The sequence below is a fragment of the Brassica napus genome, chromosome C8 (assembly GCF_020379485.1).
Source record: "Brassica napus cultivar Da-Ae chromosome C8, Da-Ae, whole genome shotgun sequence".
Classification (NCBI taxonomy): domain Eukaryota; kingdom Viridiplantae; phylum Streptophyta; class Magnoliopsida; order Brassicales; family Brassicaceae; genus Brassica; species Brassica napus.
In genome coordinates this window covers 48,475,568-48,494,318 of record NC_063451.1, presented here as the reverse complement: position 1 = coordinate 48,494,318, position 18,751 = coordinate 48,475,568, and the positions used below count along the sequence as shown (strand labels likewise).

At 37.4% G+C, this 18,751-nt stretch overlaps 1 protein-coding gene, 1 long non-coding RNA gene and 1 pseudogene across 2 annotated transcripts; 2 read left to right on the top strand and 1 right to left on the bottom strand.

Moving 5' to 3' along the window:
• The first annotated feature begins 153 nt into the window (after positions 1 to 153).
• On the top strand, positions 154 to 3,003 carry LOC111198248 (annotated as a pseudogene).
• Positions 3,004 to 4,180: 1,177 nt separating this feature from the next.
• Positions 4,181 to 4,740, top strand: LOC106419900. The gene is made up of 3 exons (XR_002654100.2): positions 4,181 to 4,320; positions 4,425 to 4,508; positions 4,617 to 4,740. It is a non-coding gene; the product is annotated as an uncharacterized LOC106419900 (long non-coding RNA).
• A 158-nt stretch (positions 4,741 to 4,898) lies between these two features.
• On the bottom strand, positions 4,899 to 7,206 carry LOC125591349 (protein phosphatase 2C 3-like). Its single transcript, XM_048765446.1, has 3 exons — positions 6,566 to 7,206; positions 6,161 to 6,472; positions 4,899 to 5,826 (listed from the first exon to the last, which is right to left on the bottom strand). Exons 1-3 carry the CDS (start codon positions 7,067 to 7,069, stop codon positions 5,332 to 5,334), a joined length of 1,311 nt encoding a protein of 436 aa, XP_048621403.1. The 5' UTR covers positions 7,070 to 7,206; the 3' UTR covers positions 4,899 to 5,331.
• Positions 7,207 to 18,751: the final 11,545 nt, after the last annotated feature.

Below are 18,751 nucleotides of genomic sequence, written 5' to 3'. Positions count from 1 at the left end.
ATATCAGCAAGTATAGCATTTACCTTCTTTTTTTTAATTTCAGTTCGTTGTTTTGTTGTTACTGGATTTATGTTGCAAAAGCTTGTTTAGTTGTATTTGGAACAGTGATCACCAACACCATTTTTTCCAAAAAAGGAAGATCATTGTTTGTGTATTGTTCTATCTAAAAATATTATGCACACACATTCACAGGTAAGCTGATTAGACATGCAGTGTTACATGGTGATCATTCATTGATTCTCCTTGTGATTAGTTCATGGCTGGGTCAGTGTATATGTTCTTTGATCATTGGAACCAAGAGTGCAAATCAAATAACACTCTACTCATAGGATATCGAGGGACAATGATCATGAGTGTGATGATGGTGATCATTTCACACCAAAGGCACAAAAACAATTTCGATCGGATCCTCAAAACATTAAAACAAGTGGAAATAAATCTGATATATAAGAACTATATATTATAAGAAAATAGAAATGTTGAAATAAAAATTGAGAAGTGGAGGATGATGGATGCGCACGAGGGGGGGTGTGAGCATTTACTAAGGCTGAAAAGAAGGCCTGCTTCAGGCTCAGATAGAGAAAGGGGGCCTGAAGAGATTATTTTTTTAAAAGAGGAAGTTGAGTGACAGTCTGTTTGTTCGTTCCACTCGTGGCCTCTCTCTCTCTCTCTCACAGAGATCCATCAATGGCTTCACTCGTCGAATCCGGTTGGCAGGTACTCTTCTCCATTCTCCTCCTGTTTCCTCCATTCCTCGTTTTCGTTGATTACTACGATTTCCTCTTTGTTTTCTCCGTCTCAGCAGACTTCACTTTGGCTACATTGTGTTACTAATGCGTTTGATTCCACTTAGCTTCTTGTGATTGTTTGATTTGAGTCGATTGCAGTAATGTGGTTAGATCTGAATTTGACTATGCTAGTTTCCAAATCACGTAGAAATTATGAGCTTGTTTCCAGGTTGGAGTTTAAACGTGGTTAGGATACTATTGAATCTGGACCTAGATGCATGAATGATGTGTATATTGATAGTTGCCAAACTCACGTTGAAACTATGAGCGTTTTTCGGTTGGAGCTTAGGGTACTTTTGAACGATGTATATATTGAGAGAGATAGAGAGAGAGACGCATGATTGAATAACAGTGCTTATTATGCTATTACCTTCGGAATATGAATGATCTTTTTTTTTTGTGGCAGTACCTTGTGACACATTATAGCGACTTTCAACTGGCCTGCATTGGGAGCTTTCTCCTCCACGCGAAAGCGTCTTCTTCTTATCTGGCCTCCCTTTCATTTATCTGGAAAGACAAGGCTTTCTCACCAAATACAAAATCCAGGTCCATTCTTTTCTCAATTTATGAACTTATAGCTTTGCCTGATCTTTTCAATAGGATCTCGTAGAGGTTAAATCACCAAGGATTTGGTTTGGTTCAAGATGAAACAATCAAGTTAGCCCACTAGTCTATTTTCTTATTCTTTACTTTTGGCTACAAGGTTCCTTTGATGAATAAAATTTAACATTCATTCAAAAAAAAAAAAAAAAAAAATCACCAAGGATTCAGTCACTGGTAAAAAAAATTTGCTTCTGAAAGCTCATCCTTTCTCTCAGCTTATACCTTACTTTTATGATGCAGACAAAAAACAACACGCCTGCAGCTCAAGAAAAATGCATCACTCGCCTCTTGCTTTATCATTTCTGCGTCAACTTGCCCCTCATGATGGTCTCCTATCCTGTCTTCACAGCCATGGGAATGCGAAGCTCTTTTCCTCTGCCGTCCTGGTATTATCATCAGGTTCTTTAGTGCTGAATTATTTTTTTCTCCCTTTGGGTTCTCATGTTGAACTCTTCGAATTGGCAAATTCATAAGAAAAAGTGGATAGTGTCAGTGTGGTGACGAGCATCATGAAAAGAACCTGAGCTTATGTTTGATCAGTTATATTAATATAAAGACCCTGGTGATGCTCCTGCAGGAAAGAAGTGTCTGCACAGATATTATTCTACTTCATCATTGAGGATTTTGTTTTTTATTGGGGTCATCGGATCTTGCATTCTAAATGGCTCTACAAAAACGTGCACAGTGTGCATCATGAGTAAGTTTCAGTATTCACAATCATTTTAAATTTTTTAGTTTAGATAAATCCCTAAACAGCAACCGTTTTATGACGTCTCAGATATGCCACACCATTTGGTTTGACATCAGAGTATGCTCACCCAGACAAGATTCTATTCCTGGGTTTTGCTACCATAGTCGGTCCAGCACTCACCGGACCCCACTTGATTACTCTCTGGTTATGGATGGTGCTGAGAGTGCTTGAGACAGTTGAGGCACACTGTGGCTATCATTTCCCATGGAGCCTCTCAGATTTTCTTCCTCTGTATGGAGGGTAAGATCACACATCTATAGCCAGCCCTCTTAAAACTCAAATCTATAATAGATTTTGTTAATGGATTTTTTTTGTTAATGGAATTACAATGCCGACTTCCATGACTACCATCACCGACTGCTCTACACAAAGTCTGGAAACTACTCTTCAACTTTTGTGTATATGGACTGGTAAAACTTCTAAGCTGTTACCATCTCTTTGCTTCTTTGGAAAGAAAGAGATCTTAACACTTCGTCTTGTTCTTCAGGATCTTTGGTACCGATAAGGGTTACAGAAGACTGAAGTCTCTTAAAGAAAACAGTGATTGAAACAAACGTGAAATCTGGATTGCCAAGAACATTTGTTGCTGGAAATGTGGATTTGCTGAGTGTCCGTTTGCATCTCTGTGGAGGTTTTTTATTCTGCAACCTCGTCTTCTCTCCCATTCTTGCTTCCCATGTTGCTGCAGCTGTTTCTGTGTCTTAGTTTATTATGTTGTTTAGGATTGCTACAAATGTGGCATCGTTGAAAAACATTTGTTACTAGTATGTGTTTTGGGCAATCGAAGCATTTGGTAGAGGCACCTATTTGATTTGTAGCTTTAGTGTTACTCTCGCTGAGTAAAAGCTAGTTTCTACTATATATCGATTCTCTGGCCCAGATTTATTTTGCACACACGTATATATCCTAAATATTGGGTGTGTTCCGCCCGGTCCGTTTGAGATTCACTGGGTTAAGTAGTAACATCGTTTTCATTTTGTGTAAATTCTAACAGGACAGGTAACTTATCTAGTTATCTTGACATTCGATCTGATCAGTCATCATGTATAAATAAAACACTCTTACATTAGATCAGTCAGTTATCAATCACCCAACACCGACACGTACCAATGTGCATATGATATTATGTGCATGGCCCTTTCGGTGGTGGGTCACGTCCTTTTTGTGGTGTAGGGTTACCATTTTCGACACGTCCATACTCTCTACCCAATTATCTTCTCTCTTCCTTTCCGTAAGATTTCGAATTTCTCCTACAACAAACGTGGCCCACCCGTTGCAAAGACTAAACGTGTTTATCAACAAATTAAAATTCCATTTGCTGTCCTAACCACGCGTACTCCAATGAATGGTTTTGTATAAAAGCAAGAAGAAAGAAAATATGTACATGCTTTTTTATTTATTGAATTTTGAACTGATTCCACCAAGACAGGTGGTGACACATCCCGTCTTCCTTTTTTGTTTGTCTATTAGAGCGTCCGCAACGGGGGTTCATCCCGAATCCTTAACGCTAAAGCATATGTTAGTTTTAATATAATAATAATATTTAGGCTAACAAACGTAAGGATTGGTCCGTAATTAGGAGGTTTAAGGACTTGATCCTTGTGGTACGTGGCCGAATTTGAGTGGATCGTTCGTTAAAGCTGGAGATTTATTAGTTTTTTAGAATCAGTCTTCTTCTTCCCCTCAGCGATCGTCGGAGAGATATTTTCCCGTCGAAGAAAATGAGGATTGACGATAACGAAGGCGTCTCAGCTTCCAGCAAGCACCTGGTCTTCGCTTACTACGTCACTGGACACGGCTTCGGTCACGCCACCCGCGTCGTCGAGGTTTTCCTTCTCACTCTCTCTCTCTCTCTCTGCATCATTCTTATCTGTGACTACTGCGTTAGTTCGATCGTGGCTAATTTGTGGCAATTCAGGTTGTCCGTCACTTGATCGCAGCAGGGCACGACGTTCTTGTCGTCACCGGCGCGCCTGATTTCGTCTTCACGTCCAAGATTCAGTCTCCTAGGCTTAAGATTCGAAAGGTTTCTATCGATCATTTACTTGCTTACTCTTTCAATTGTTTACTGGAAACATAAGGATATATTGATTAATTGGCGATTGTTAGGTTCTTTTGGACTGTGGAGCTGTGCAAGCTGATGCTCTGACTGTAGATCGTCTTGCCTCCTTAGAAAAGGTTTTAACTCATGTGATCACTTGTAAATGATTATTGGTCTTATCTTGATTGCAATTTCCAGTTTATGAGCTTTACACTTTTTTGTGATGCTGCGTCTTCCACAGTATGTGGAAACAGCTGTGGTTCCTCGAGCTGAAATCTTGAAAACAGAAGTGGAGTGGCTTCATTCTATCAAAGCTGATTTCGTGGTAATTAACTTTTTCTTTTCATACAATCTCTCGGCTCATCGTTAACTTATCTTGGACTTTTGCTTTGTAAAATTCACCTGGAGAATTTTTCACGTTTGTTAAACACAGGTGTCTGATGTTGTCCCCGTAGCGTGCCGTGCAGCGGCTGATGCTGGCATACGTTCTGTCTGTGTCACCAATTTCAGGTGACGTTTTTTAATATCCTACTTTCAGTTTTGTTTGGCCTCCTGAGGTCTTGAGCATGTTGTAGTCCACGTTCACAACCTAGCTTTTGTTATCAAGTGTTCAATTCCCCTGTTTTAGAAGAAAATGTTTATAGTGAAAATATAGTTACAAATTGATTTTCTCCGATGATCGAATTGAATAGCGCAAATTGGTTTCATGCTCAGCTTGATCCTTGAAGTTAGACTTTCCATTGATTCATGATTAACCAAAAATTTGATGCTGAATGGTTGAGCTAGGATTCAATGTAGGTGACACCATTGCACACATCATTTTTAATTATAATCCTTAACTATTCAAAAAGTAAAAAAAAACAAAAAAAATTAATATTCTAATCCTAAGGACTCGACCTCCCAGCCTCACCGTTGCGCATGCTCTTACACAAAACGAAAAAGGCAACAAAAAGATGGTTCAGAACAAACCATACCACCCGGTTTAACCGTTCTTGATTAACCGAGTTTTTGTTTTTCCAACTAATGCATTCTCTCTTTTTGGGTTGGGAGAAGATCTGATCTGAGATGCCTTCGTCCCAAAATGAAACCTCCAAAAACAAAAGAATCATATTTAAAGAAGAAAAGACGGTGGAGTGATGAGATTCGTGTCAAGCAACGTGTCTTTTTCTTCTTCTGCTGAGGTCAATAACAACAACGCTTACGTTATCGCTACTATGCTTCGCTAAGGCCAGCTTCGTCAGCAACACTGACGCCTCCGTACATGCTCTGTCCGTGATCTCTCCTCTCTTCCCGTTCTTCCTTGACCCCACCACCTCCTCATCTTTCCTTTCTTCACCCTCCGTAGCTTCTCTCCGCCTTCCTTCTCCACGTCCACCTTTTTTGTTAAGATACATTTGCACCGTCGCACACGCTGCCTCGTTCGTTACTACGTCCCATAGCCCATCGCTAGCAAGAATCATAAACTCGTCTTCTTCGGTACGATCAGTCACCGTAACTTCCGGCTCCGAGCTCACGTACGGTTTCAAGTAGTTGTCTCCGATGGCTCGTGACGTGGCTAAAACGCCCAAGACTCTTGGACCATCCCAGTATATCACTCGCCCCCCTGCTTCTTGGATCCGGTCCAGCTCGTCTGGACGATCCGGCTGTTTATTTCAAACGTAAAACCAGATCAGTTCAATCCAACAAGATCGTTTGAAAAAATAACCATAACGATCTTTTAAACGATTTTATTAAAAAAAAACAGGTTTAGATATTGAAAAAATAATCAATAATTTTCTATAAGTTTTTATAAAATGCATAATTATAGCCTAATTACCATAATCAATAATTTTCTATAAATTTTTACAAAACGCATAATTATAGCCTAATTGCCATAATCAATAATTTTCTATAAATTTTTATAATTCTTGAACATTGGTTTTAGATTGGTTTTACGTATCAAATTAAATCGCTCGAGAAAGAGATAGAGAGACTGACCTTGTGATCTGTAGATAGAGGAACTGGTTTTCCATTCCGACAAAGAACTGCTCTAGAATCTCCGCAGTTCGCTACAATAATCTTCTCCGGGGTAATGACGGAGACAACAGCGGTGGATCCGACAGCGTCGCAGTTTGGTGTTTGAAGCTCACACTTGCAGTTAGCGCTCATCACGGTTTCCTCCCAACGAACAGCTTCCTTGTCCATGCGCGTGAAGCTACGCTCCATCATCTTCTTCCACTCTTCGTTCTTGTCCGAGAGCGCTTCCTCTTGCACTAGCTCGTGAAGTCTTTCTTTACATCTCGAAGCAACCTAAACACGACGTCATATTAAATAAATTCAATCAGTTTAACCGCTAAAATATTCAAATATTCAAATGAGAGATTAATGAAAACGGCATCGTACATGAGAACAGCCGTGACCGTCGTAAACTCCAAAATAGTGCCATCTTGCTCGAGAAAACTCCGTTTGTTTCCGAACAAAAGACGGATGAATCGCAACCATATCCTCCATATCTCTTCTTCTACCGCACACTGATGCGACGCCGTATCTAGGCCTCGCATCAGTCTCTCTCACCGTTTTCTTAGACGGAACAACTCCGATAACCGATGAATTTTCGCCGGAGATATTGTTTTCATCTCTCCTAATCTCCCCATCAAGTAATAAACTCTCGTCTCCTTCTGAACAACCTTCAGGTGAGCTCCGAGGAGGCGATGCACAGTTCATAAAATCGTACTCATCTTGCTTATTACGCTTATAGATCCCCTCTGTATCTTCAGCCGCCACCGTCTTATTCATCTCTGACGGAGACATCCTGCATCTCTGAACACCGATCCTTCGTCTCCGGCTCTTCCACGACGGCCTCGTTTCACAAGCCAACGCGTCGTCCTCGTAACAAATATCAGACATCACACACAGAACGCGAATCTGATTTTTTCTTACAGAAGAGTCGATAGTGTTTTGATTATATAAATTAAATATCAGCGTTACACGTTACAGGGCGCGAGCCATTTATACACCCACGCGCCTACCGCTTTAACAAACATTTTTTTAATTCCTTTTTTTTTCTTGATTGTTTTCAATTTCCACTTTTCACTTTGATTTTTCTTCCCCTCCATGCCTTCAATCCTGACCGTTGATATGCACTGTGCTGCTTAAAAAGGGACCACGTAAGCGTCACGATCAGGTACGAAAATATACGTTGTCCAATAAGAATTGAACAGAGAAGGGGAAAGAGGAAGTTCCTTTCGCGCCACGATTATGGTCCACAATTTTTTTTTTCTACGAATTGTCTTTCTGTCTCCCTAAAGATGAAATATCTAATCAACGTAACACTGTTTTATTTTAAAATTACGTTAAATTTGATTGTAGTTAACCTTAATTTGAATTATATTAGCTAGTCATCTTTTTCAAGCCTAACTAATTATGTATCATGTATGTAAAGTTTATACGGCTAGTTTTGTGGCCTTCGAGTTTATAGTTTATATACTGAGAACTATAATTAGCTTACATTAGACACTTTAACTTTCATTTGAAAATGTATTATTAGTTATTAACATCAAACTAAGTGAAATATATATATATATATATAAATATTTATTCAGAAAATTTACTCTTAACGATTTGTATGTCTCCAAATCGAGACAAGTGTGATATTGCATTGTTGGATTTTGACATGTATAATGAATGGTGGTCTCGCTGAAAAATTGATGCATCTATGAAGAAATGTTTTATTAATTTGCTCTTGGTGTTTTGCACTTTCAAACTATTCCCAATATCTTGCATTGTCAAAAATGAACTAAAGTAGTAATGGAACCAGGTAAGTATATGTTTTACTCAGTTAATAACATTCTTAATTATGTCTACGGTTGAATCGTTCTTGGGAACTATTAGCCAAGAGCTTTGTAGGCTGTTTTCAGACACTATTTTGCTATCATCTAGAGTAAGAATAGTGTAGTCTCTCTTTCATAATGCCAACAATCATGTATACTTTGAACGTAACTAATAATAAAACTGAATACCACATTTTGATACAGAAAATCCATGTGGAAATCGAGATGCATACAAACTTCTAGTCATAACAAATGCTATTGACTAAAGACAATTATGAAATGATTTTTGTTAGAATTACACAGCCGACCACAAAGATTCTCCGCATTGCAAAAAGTATTGCGTGCAGCACTATATACCTGTACTGAATTTAATTCCAAACCTGTCTACATTAAGTGTATTTGAAATACGCACGAAATCAAAATCAAACAACTAAAAGGACATCTCATCAATTTACACCTGTAAAAGTGTAAAGCTGTGTAGTTAATTCATGATTACTAACTAATCCTTTAGAATTAAAATAACTAATTAGACAAAGAGATCTCACTAGTCACTGTGAAGTCGAAAGTTAAAAAAGAGAGTCCGTATAGAAGACACGTAAACATTTGTCTTGGAATTAGGAGTTATACTAACCGTCAAAGTCCCAAAACAAATTTAAATCAAAACAAGTAAAATGCTTTTGGTGAAGCAGTGGCCCAAAACATTTTTTTGGTTCTATTACGGCGAGTAGGTCCCTTCATCTTTGAAACGAGAATCCAAAGGACCCCTCCTCTACTTCACCGTACGCGTGTTACAATCGTAGTTACTGTTGAAGTCTCTTAATCAATAAAGCTTTTGATTGAAGTTAGGTCATCAAGCTGCTTCTTACTCTCCAACGGGGCCTCCTTCGTGAACCCACTTTTCCAACTAAAACTACTATAATTTTTTTTGGTAAACATAAAACTACTATAATTGAATTGACTACCAAACACTGAAGGCCCTAGAATCATTGGTAAGTGCAAAATCATTAAGTTTCTGTATTTGGAATATAGCGTATGAGTTATCATGATCCTATTATTATTATATGATTCTATAAAGTTGCTATTATTTTAGGATAAATATCCAAAATTTAGCGTGCATGGTGGCATGCACCTCGACCTAGGCCTACGATACATCCATGGTGTTGTACTTACGTGGTCATATATACATTTCTTATATTTTTGCACCACTTCTCGTTGAATTTAAAATACGTTCAACTTTTCAGCTTAACGTATAAATTTTGGAATGAAGTAAAAAAGTTAAGAAAAAGACAAATAACCAATTTACATTAATTACATCGTGACGACTACAAATGTTGGAAGGTCTGAGAAGTTGTTTTCTCTTTCGGATATACATTACATTAGACCTTTTGAATCAAACATTACATGTTTTTTGGTGGAATAATTTATTTAGTGATAACTTGGCGGTATTAATAGACCATGCTAAACCGTTTGGATTATATGATTATATTCTTAAATACATCACTACATATTATCAATAAAACTATAATCCTGAATATAATATATACCTAGTTTAAGTTTACAAGATATATACCTAGTTTAAGTTTACAAGATTCCTGGTACGAAATTAATCATAGTTATGTAAAGGGTTATTACATACCTGATGATCGGAGAGATTCATTTAAAATATTATGTATACAGATATTATATATATATATACTGTACGTGTAAAAAAGCAGAAATACTATATAGCACCGGATATTAAATCATGTTGTGTTCATTAAGTTAACTGGCCTCAATTATTGTCTTATTGATGTATTATCATGAAATGAAATAACCCATTTTGTAATAGAAAAGATTCAGATTGCGGACAAAAGATAGGCATGAGGTATATGTCAGAATTGACTACATGAACTGCAAACTTATGCACGTATAGTGCGTAAAGACATATATGATTTTTATGGTCTGTAAACCGAATTATTTCGGCTGTAGGACAAAATACTACTTTTTATTTACGTACTTATATAGTGATCCCTTTAGTACGACGGTTACATTTGGAGTATTTCAAATCGATACTTATCTAAAAACACAACGAAAATATTATACGGTGCCATATCTATTTTAGCTATGAGTTTCAACAAAGTAGTAACACCTTTGCTAAAATCACTAGCTTCGAAGAATCGATATAAAACTTACAGTCCACTGACCTTGATTAATTTTGATTTTTCAGCGAGCATTTTCAACACCACTCCATTTTTTCTTCCAAAATAGAGTAAAAGTGAAAATATAGTAAAGATTGCTCTAACCCAACTCCAAATTTCATTTCATAATAGAGTTTACTCCATAAATGGAATAATTTATATTTTTTTTGTTTATCACTCCATTATAGAATGAAAAATAGAGTAGAGTTGAAACATTTTTACTTAATTTTTACTTTTACTTCATTTTAGATAAAATATGGAGTATTACATTAGAGATGCTCTTAGTCCTTTGTTGCGTCGTATGATAAATATATATCTGTCTAACATTGACACTTACTAATAAAATTGATTTTTGTTTGTTTGTTTTGGACATTGGACACTGAAATTCGATTTTTCTGCTTTAGCCTTTGTTGCCTCGTATGGTCAATGTATATGCGTGACTTAGCCTAAGATGACAGCAAAAAAAACACAAGCTCCATCCAAGTAAAATCCAAGTGCCATCCCTATCCCAGTTGCATGCCAAATGCCTTGCTAGCTGATTTATTGTCCCTATGTATACACACACTCATAACCGGATATAAAGTTTAAAAAAATCATAAATAAAAATTTTTAAAAAGAAAAAAATAGTCATAAATATTTTAGATTAATCTTGATAAAAAATTGATAATTTGGAAATTATGTAACTTACGTATAATATCTCTTTAGAATTTGGGAGCTTACTGGTAAAACTTTCTTTCTTAAGATGAGTAGATGTGTCAAGGTTCGAATATCAGTAGTTGCGGAAAGGGATTTAGCAACTGGTTTTTGTCTCTGAGCCAAAAAGATTATGAGATTCGGTTCGAACTTCTTGAATAAATAAAAAAATTGGGGACCAAATTGAATGTTTTATCCGGAGCCTAGGCCATGCGACACACAACTAACACAATTAACATTTTAAATTTTCTTTTCATAAGATTAAAATCAATAAATAAAGAGCTTTTAAATACAACCAACTAAACCAAATATAACCATAAAAATACTAAACCATACTAAATCAACATATTATTAACTAGCACACTAATTAATGCCCTCAATGTTTCAAACCTTCCTAATAGTCAATATATATAAGTTTCTAAACTTATTAACTAACTTCTAAATCTCATATATATATACACCATAGTTTAAGTTTGTGATCCTTAAGTTTACAAGGATTGTTGATATAAAACCACAGTTAAGTAAAGGCTTATTACATGCTTGATGATCGGATGTGATTTATTTTGAAATATACATTATATTTATGTATACGTACAAATGATATTGATTTAATTTGTGTTCATTAAATTAACCGGTCTCAATTATTGATGTATTATCATGAAATAAAATTAAAAAAAGAAAAATTTGTAACGGAAAAGGTTCAGCTTGCGGACAAAAAATAGACATGAGGTACATGTCAGAACTGACTACGGAAAATGCAAACTTATTCACGTAAAAACATATATGCTTTTTATGGTCTGTAACCGACTTATTTCAGATGGAACGACAAAATACTACTTTTTATTTACATTTTTATATAGCAATCCCGTTTGTACTATAGTTATTTGTGTGTGGGGGAGGGGGAGGTGGGGGGGGGGCTACCTGAAATTAGGAAGTTTACTATTAAAGTATTACCTGTACGATTTTTTTTTTTTTTTTTTTTTTTGACAGCAAGAACATTTACAGACTCATATAGACTCCGTAAACCATAGTGGCAACTCTGCATCCATGTGTATGACGAACGACGGTTGTATCCGAGCACTGCGTGCCAAACGATCCGCCATTTTATTGTCCGTCCTCGAAACATGAACAATTTCTGAGTTGATGAAGCTTCTTCTCAAAAGCTTGATATCCTCCAGGTAACTTCCAAATGCTGGCCATTCCTCTGGTTCTGAAACCATCTTCACCAGTTGAGAACAATCCGTTGCAAATGTGACCTGATATTGTCTTAAGTTTTTCATACATTCCATTGCCCAAGTCAATGCCTCTATCTCCGCATGAAGAGGTGATAAACTTGCCCTTACATTCCTTGCCCCTAACAAACCCTCAAACCCTGGAAGGGTACTGAGCCAACCTTGTCCTGAAAAAACATCTTTATCTTTCCAAGACCCATCCGTGAAACACCATCTTCCTGTGGTCACTAAGGGCAATCTAAGCTGTACTTCAGGTACGACCCTTGGATTATTGATATTTTGTGCCTCAGCCCAAAGTCTTGACTCCAATTCTGCTAAGTTTAGCGTCTCTCTCGGTTCAATATCAATATTACTGAAAACTTTATTATTCCGGCCCTTCCAAATATACCATAGTATCCATGCAAACTGATGATCCTCCATTTTTGGGTTAACTCTCCAAAATAAATGATCCATATTAGTAAAAAGAGAACCAGTTGGAAAAAAATTTGGATTTGATGGAATCTTAGATAGTGCCCACACTTGCCGTGCCGGAGGACACTCAAAGAAGACATGATTTATTGATTCCTCTGCGTCTCCACACCGTGCACAAACTGTATCTCCTTGTATTCCTCTAGATTTTAGATTCTTTGTCACTGCTATACAACCTGTCACCAACTGCCATAGAAAATGCCGTAGTTTTGGAGGACACTTCACTTTCCAACAAAATGCCTTGAGTATATCCACATTGGGACCATAACAATCTGGTGGTTTTTCCTTGTCAGGATAGATCCTTTCTACTTGATACCCTGATTGTACCGAATATTTCCCATTATTAGTGAAATGCCAACCATTCCTATCTTCCATCTGATTTCTACTCAGAGGAATACTTTCAATCAACTTTGCATCGTTAGGCTCCACCAAAGTCCTAAGTGCCTGTAAATTCCAAGTGCGGGAATCCTGATGAATAAGGGAATCCACTGTAAGGTCCGAATAACTGTGATGAGAATTTTTGTTAGCTGGTCTCGGGCGAGTGGATGGGATCCAAGGATCATTCCATACTGAGATAGATGATCCTGTACCCACCCTTTTAATTAGTCCTTTACAAACCAGAGATCTAGCAGAGGTGATACTCCTCCAGCCATACGACGGGGAATATGAGCGAATCGGATCCAGGGGTGAAGCATTCCTGTAATACCGTCCTTTGAAAACTCGAGAGAAAATAGAATTTGGCTTCTCGATCAGCCTCCACAATTGCTTTCCAAGCATTGCCGTATTAAAATCATTCAGATCCTTGAACCCTAACCCACCATTATCCTTATGTTCACACAATTTATCCCATGATTTCCAATGCATACCTCGTGTGCTTCCTCCTGGACTCCACCAAAACTGGGCTACCGCACTCGTTAGTTTCTTCACTGTAGCTTTCGGTAACCGATACACGGACATCACATGGTTTGGTAGCGCAGTTATCACAGACTTAATAATCACCTCTTTTCCCCCTTTAGTGAAAAATCTAAAGGTCCAACCATTCACCCTATTATTCAGACGATCTTGTACAAAACCAAACACTTGAACCTTGGATCCTCCTAAACTTTCCGGCAGACCTAAATAAGAACCCATTCCTCCTAAATTCTGAATTCCCAATATATCTCGCAATTCCTGACGGCTTGATTCCTCAATCTTATGTCCAAATTGAATTGAGGATTTTTGAAAATTAATTTGTTGTCCTGATACAGCCTCATAATCCTTTAGTATCCTAAGAATAGTGTGGCACTCTTCTTTGTTTGCCTTGCAAAAGAACAAACTATCATCTGCAAATAGCAAGTGAGAGATAGCTGGACACGCTCTGGCTACCTTCATACCGGTCAATTGTTTCATCCGCTCTGCTTTTTTTATATTCATAATTAGAGCCTCTGTACACATAATAAATAAATAAGGAGATAATGGATCCCCCTGCCGTAGTCCCCGCTGAGGTATAATGAGACCTCGTGGCTGCCCATTGAGTAAAACTCTATATTGAACTGAAGATATACACTCTCGCATTAATTTAACCCAATGCGGATCAAATCCCATTTTATTAAGTAAGGCCTCTATAAAATTCCACTCTATCCGATCATATGCCTTACTCATATCCGTTTTAATTGCCATAAACTTATTTTGACAAGATTTGTTGGTTCGCAAACCATGGAACATTTCCTGCGCAATGAGAATATTATCCGATATTAACCTTCCTGCCACAAAAGCCGATTGCGTCTCCGAAATTAGATGGGGAAGACAAATTTTCAATCTTTGACATAAAACTTTCGAAATGATCTTGTAACCAACGTTACATAGGCTTATCGGTCTTAGTTCCGTCATCCTTGTAGGTCTCTCTATTTTTGGGATCATGCAAATGTTTGTTATGTTTAACCGTGAATCCATATCTCCTGTGACCAAAAAATTATTGACCAACTCAACCACATCCTTCTTAACGACATTCCAGGAGTGTTGGAAAAAGAGGGCCGTCATTCCATCTGGGCCAGGCGCTTTCTCCGGATGCATCATAAATAGTGCTTGTCGAACTTCTTCCTCCGTAGCTCTTCGCAGTAACAATTGATTCATCTGGGGGGAAATTGATGGACCTATTTCCTCCAAAAAACTATCAAACTCCCTTGGGTTAGTTGAACTAAACAAACCAGCAAAGTAATCCACTGCCACTTTCTCAATACCGTTCTCTTCTGTAATCCAATTACCCGCTTCATCATGGAGACCCACTATTTTGTTTCGGATCCGACGTTGCTTTGTCAAAGCATGATAAAACTTAGTATTTAGGTCCCCAGATGAATACCACATATTTCTACTCTTCTGGTGCCAATATTCCTCTTCATCCTTATATGCCTCTTGTAATTTCCTGGAAATCTCAATAATTTCCTCTTGTGACCTATTATTATCTGTTTGTACTTCTTCCAGCGCGTTTTGGAGATTATGAATTTTGTCCTTCCCATATGGTTGATTATTTTTCCGCCATGATGAAATTTCATGACGACAATTATTAATCTTTGTCATAAAATCTTCAGAAAGGCTTTCCTGATTTTCTGTCCACCCCGATACAATTGATTCCATGAGTCCTTCTTGGCCAATCCATCGCTTATCAAACCTGAATTGTCCTCTTTTCCGTCCTGTAACCTTATCGTCCAAAAAAGCTACCACAGGTCTATGATCCGATCCCACCAGTCTCAGATATTCTGTATAAGAATATGGGAAAAGTGTATGCCATTCCTCATTAGCCAAGGCTCTATCCAATCGACATCTAACCGTAAATGCTCCTTTCCCTTTGCCTCTTCGTCCTTGCCATGACATCTTATTACCCCGAGCCGGAAATTCCAGTAAACCACTATTCCTTATCATATTATTAAAAGGAATAAAAGAAGCTGCATTGCGTAGAGCCCCCCCATCCTTTTCATGATTCCCAGTTATCTCATTTAGATCCCCAATAATAAACCAAGGTTCAGATCGTGCTAGCCCATACCGAGTTAATCTTTCCCATACTTGTTCTCTAAGCGTTTGAACCGGATCTCCATAAACAAAAGTAAGGAAGACTTGTTTCCCATTAGTCACTGCTTCTATATCAATCATTCTGTTACTAGAATATAAGATCTTTACTTGGTACTCGTTGTTATAGAAGAGAGCTAAACCACCACTCCTCCCATTCGGATCCACAGTGACCAGATTATCATATCCAAAGTGAGATTGAAATTTTTGAACAAATTCAAACTCCTGTTTAGTCTCTGAGAGAAATAAAAAATCTGGTTTATGTTTATGACGTATTTCCTTGAGATAACTTATGGTCCAATGACTTCCAAGTCCTCTGCAATTCCAACTTAGTATTTTCATATATAAAAGTGATTGAATTGCTCATACGAGCTAGAGGATTCAGGTACAATGCCACCCAAAAACCAAACAATTCCAGATTTCCATGAACACCATATCAAGGTGATTAATACACCTGTAACACCCCTATATAAATCCATCACACCTTTGGTTAAAGTCACACTCCGAGAACCATTATTATAACCATCTTGAACAACACATAACGAGACGACCCAAGAGTACTTAAGAAATATCATTTGTATCAGCATAGATTTCCACAAAGACCACGACTGAGAAATATCCATACAATTGCCTTGATCAAAATAAACACTCCATATTTGCATTAACTGTTGAGTCCACTCCATACCGAACATTTTCAACTTCACAAAAACATCAGAAACAGGCCCTATTAACATCATTTGAAAAACCTTGCACCCATAATCCACGCCCATAACCGTTTTCTCAGTGTACTTCAATAGTGTCTGTGTTTGACTTAAGGAGGCCAAACACATGAGAAGTAGCATAGTAAGACGTCTCATGCCGTCACTACGTAACCGGATTTGTAAAAACCCTCGACCTTTTATATCACTAAGCCTCCAGACCAAAGAAAACCACTTCCACAAGATGGTTTGTATTAGAAAATATAACCCATTCCCAAAATCAAACTCTAATGCATTATACGAAAAATAATCCGTAGCAAACCAATTTACATAAACCAGACACCATGTTCTCTCGGCCCCTCTTCCGCTCAGATCAGTAACAGAATTGTTTCCTTTCCTGAAACTCTTTCCATTGACCAGATATACCATGCAAACATCATATGTACTCCTCATTTGCTCTGAAAGAATTGTAATTACAACAGGAGAATGATAAACATCAAGCTTTATTGATACCATATCGTCCACCTGTGCCACCATGAAGAAGAGCTCCATAACCGTTGTAATATCAAAGCTGGATCTCTGCAACTGGGTTGATGAAGCCAGGCACAGAAATTGACTTGCTGCGAGTGATCCATGCGTTGCAACCAAGACAACCAGAAAATTTATATCAAAACAATGTGACCAAGTAACACCAAACCTCCCTCTTAGGTTCCAAATAAAAACCAAACACCAATGTGAAACTGCCCCAATGAAGATCCACCAAACAGTATCAATGCTTATCAAAGGAAATAACCTATAATAATAAGCATAGTAGCCATTTTTATTCCAATACTTTATCTTGCTTAAAGAGCTAACCAACATTATTAACCCAAAAAAAAATAAAGAGAATATAAAGAAAAGAACAAATATGCTCAAAGAGCTTACTAAAACATTAGAAACAAAGAAATCCACGATCACAAACTGCTCCCATAACTTTTTCCCTTTCTTAAGCTGATCCACATTCTCAATAGAGTTATTCTTCTCTGCAACACCACTAGCTCCATCCAGACTCTTGTCCTTTTCCTCCCCATCCGTCAGGTTTTTAAAGTCATTATCAATACCTTCATTCTCCCCTGTCTTTTCCATATTAACATGTTCCTCACTTACCTCCATCACATCCTCATCTAAAACCTTAACGTCAACCTCTAATGCTTTATTTGCTAGTACTAAGCCATTCTCCATCTCTACAAAATTCATAATTACCTCTGTAGGGTCTGTCTGAGCCAGGTTTGTTTCCAGCTGGGCCACTGAAGGGATTGGCTTAGTTATCTGATCATCCCCCTTTTGAACGCTTCGTAACACGTTCTCCTGAATCTCTCCTTCTTCATGTGGATCCCCTTGTATATTGCCGAAAGGACTTATTTTCGTTTTTGAGCCCCTGCAAGACCGACCCAGCTCCTCCTGTGATGTGCCTCTTAATGATAGCCGAAGCCTATCAATCCCAATCTTCCCCGTATACCAATAAATCCTTCGTGAATCCGAGAAATCTCGTAGCGATTTTGGTAAGACCCTTGTAACCATATACCCTTGTCGATTCCATGTCACTCTGATCTTATCATCCTGACAAAGATCTACTCGAACCTGTATCCTCCACTGATTGCCCGGATCCCATCGTCGAAAAACCATGGAAACCCTAACAAGTTGTCGCCGTCGCCATCAAAAAAATCTCACATATTATTATTACCTGTACGATTTTATTCTCTAACTAATAGTTGATTTGACAAATTGGTAACTAAAAAGTCAATCGTTAAATCGATTTTTTTTTAGTTTTATATCAATTATCCTTATCATTAAACTTGAAAAACTCGAAATCAGCAACTTTACTATTGAAATCAGCAAGTTTACTATTGAAGTAGTACTTGTACGATTTTAATCTCTAACTAATAGTTGATTTGGTAAATTGGTAACTAAAAAAATCGATCATTAAATAGTACTACCTGAAATTAGGAAGTTCACTATTAAAGTATTACTTGTACGATTTTATTCTCTAACTAATAGTTGATTTGGCAAATTGGTAACTAAAAATTCAATCGTTAACTCGATTTTCTTTAGTTTTTATATCAATTATCCTTATCATTGAACCTGAAAAACTCGAAATCAGCAACTTTACTATTGAAATCAGCAAGTTTACTATTGAAGTATTACTTGTATGATTTTATTCTCTAACTAATAGTTGATTTAGCAAATTGGTAACTTAAAAGGTCAATCGTTAAATCGATTTTATTTAATTGTATATCAATTATTTTTGTCATTAAACTTGAAAAACTCGAAATTCTCAAATTCAAACTCTAACTTTGAGTGATGACGATTTCAGTGACAATATAGACGGTTTCTGGTGATAAAAAACTAATCCGGCCAAATCACAGAAACAAATATCATCGAAAATTGTCTTTTTCGTCGTCGGAAATCG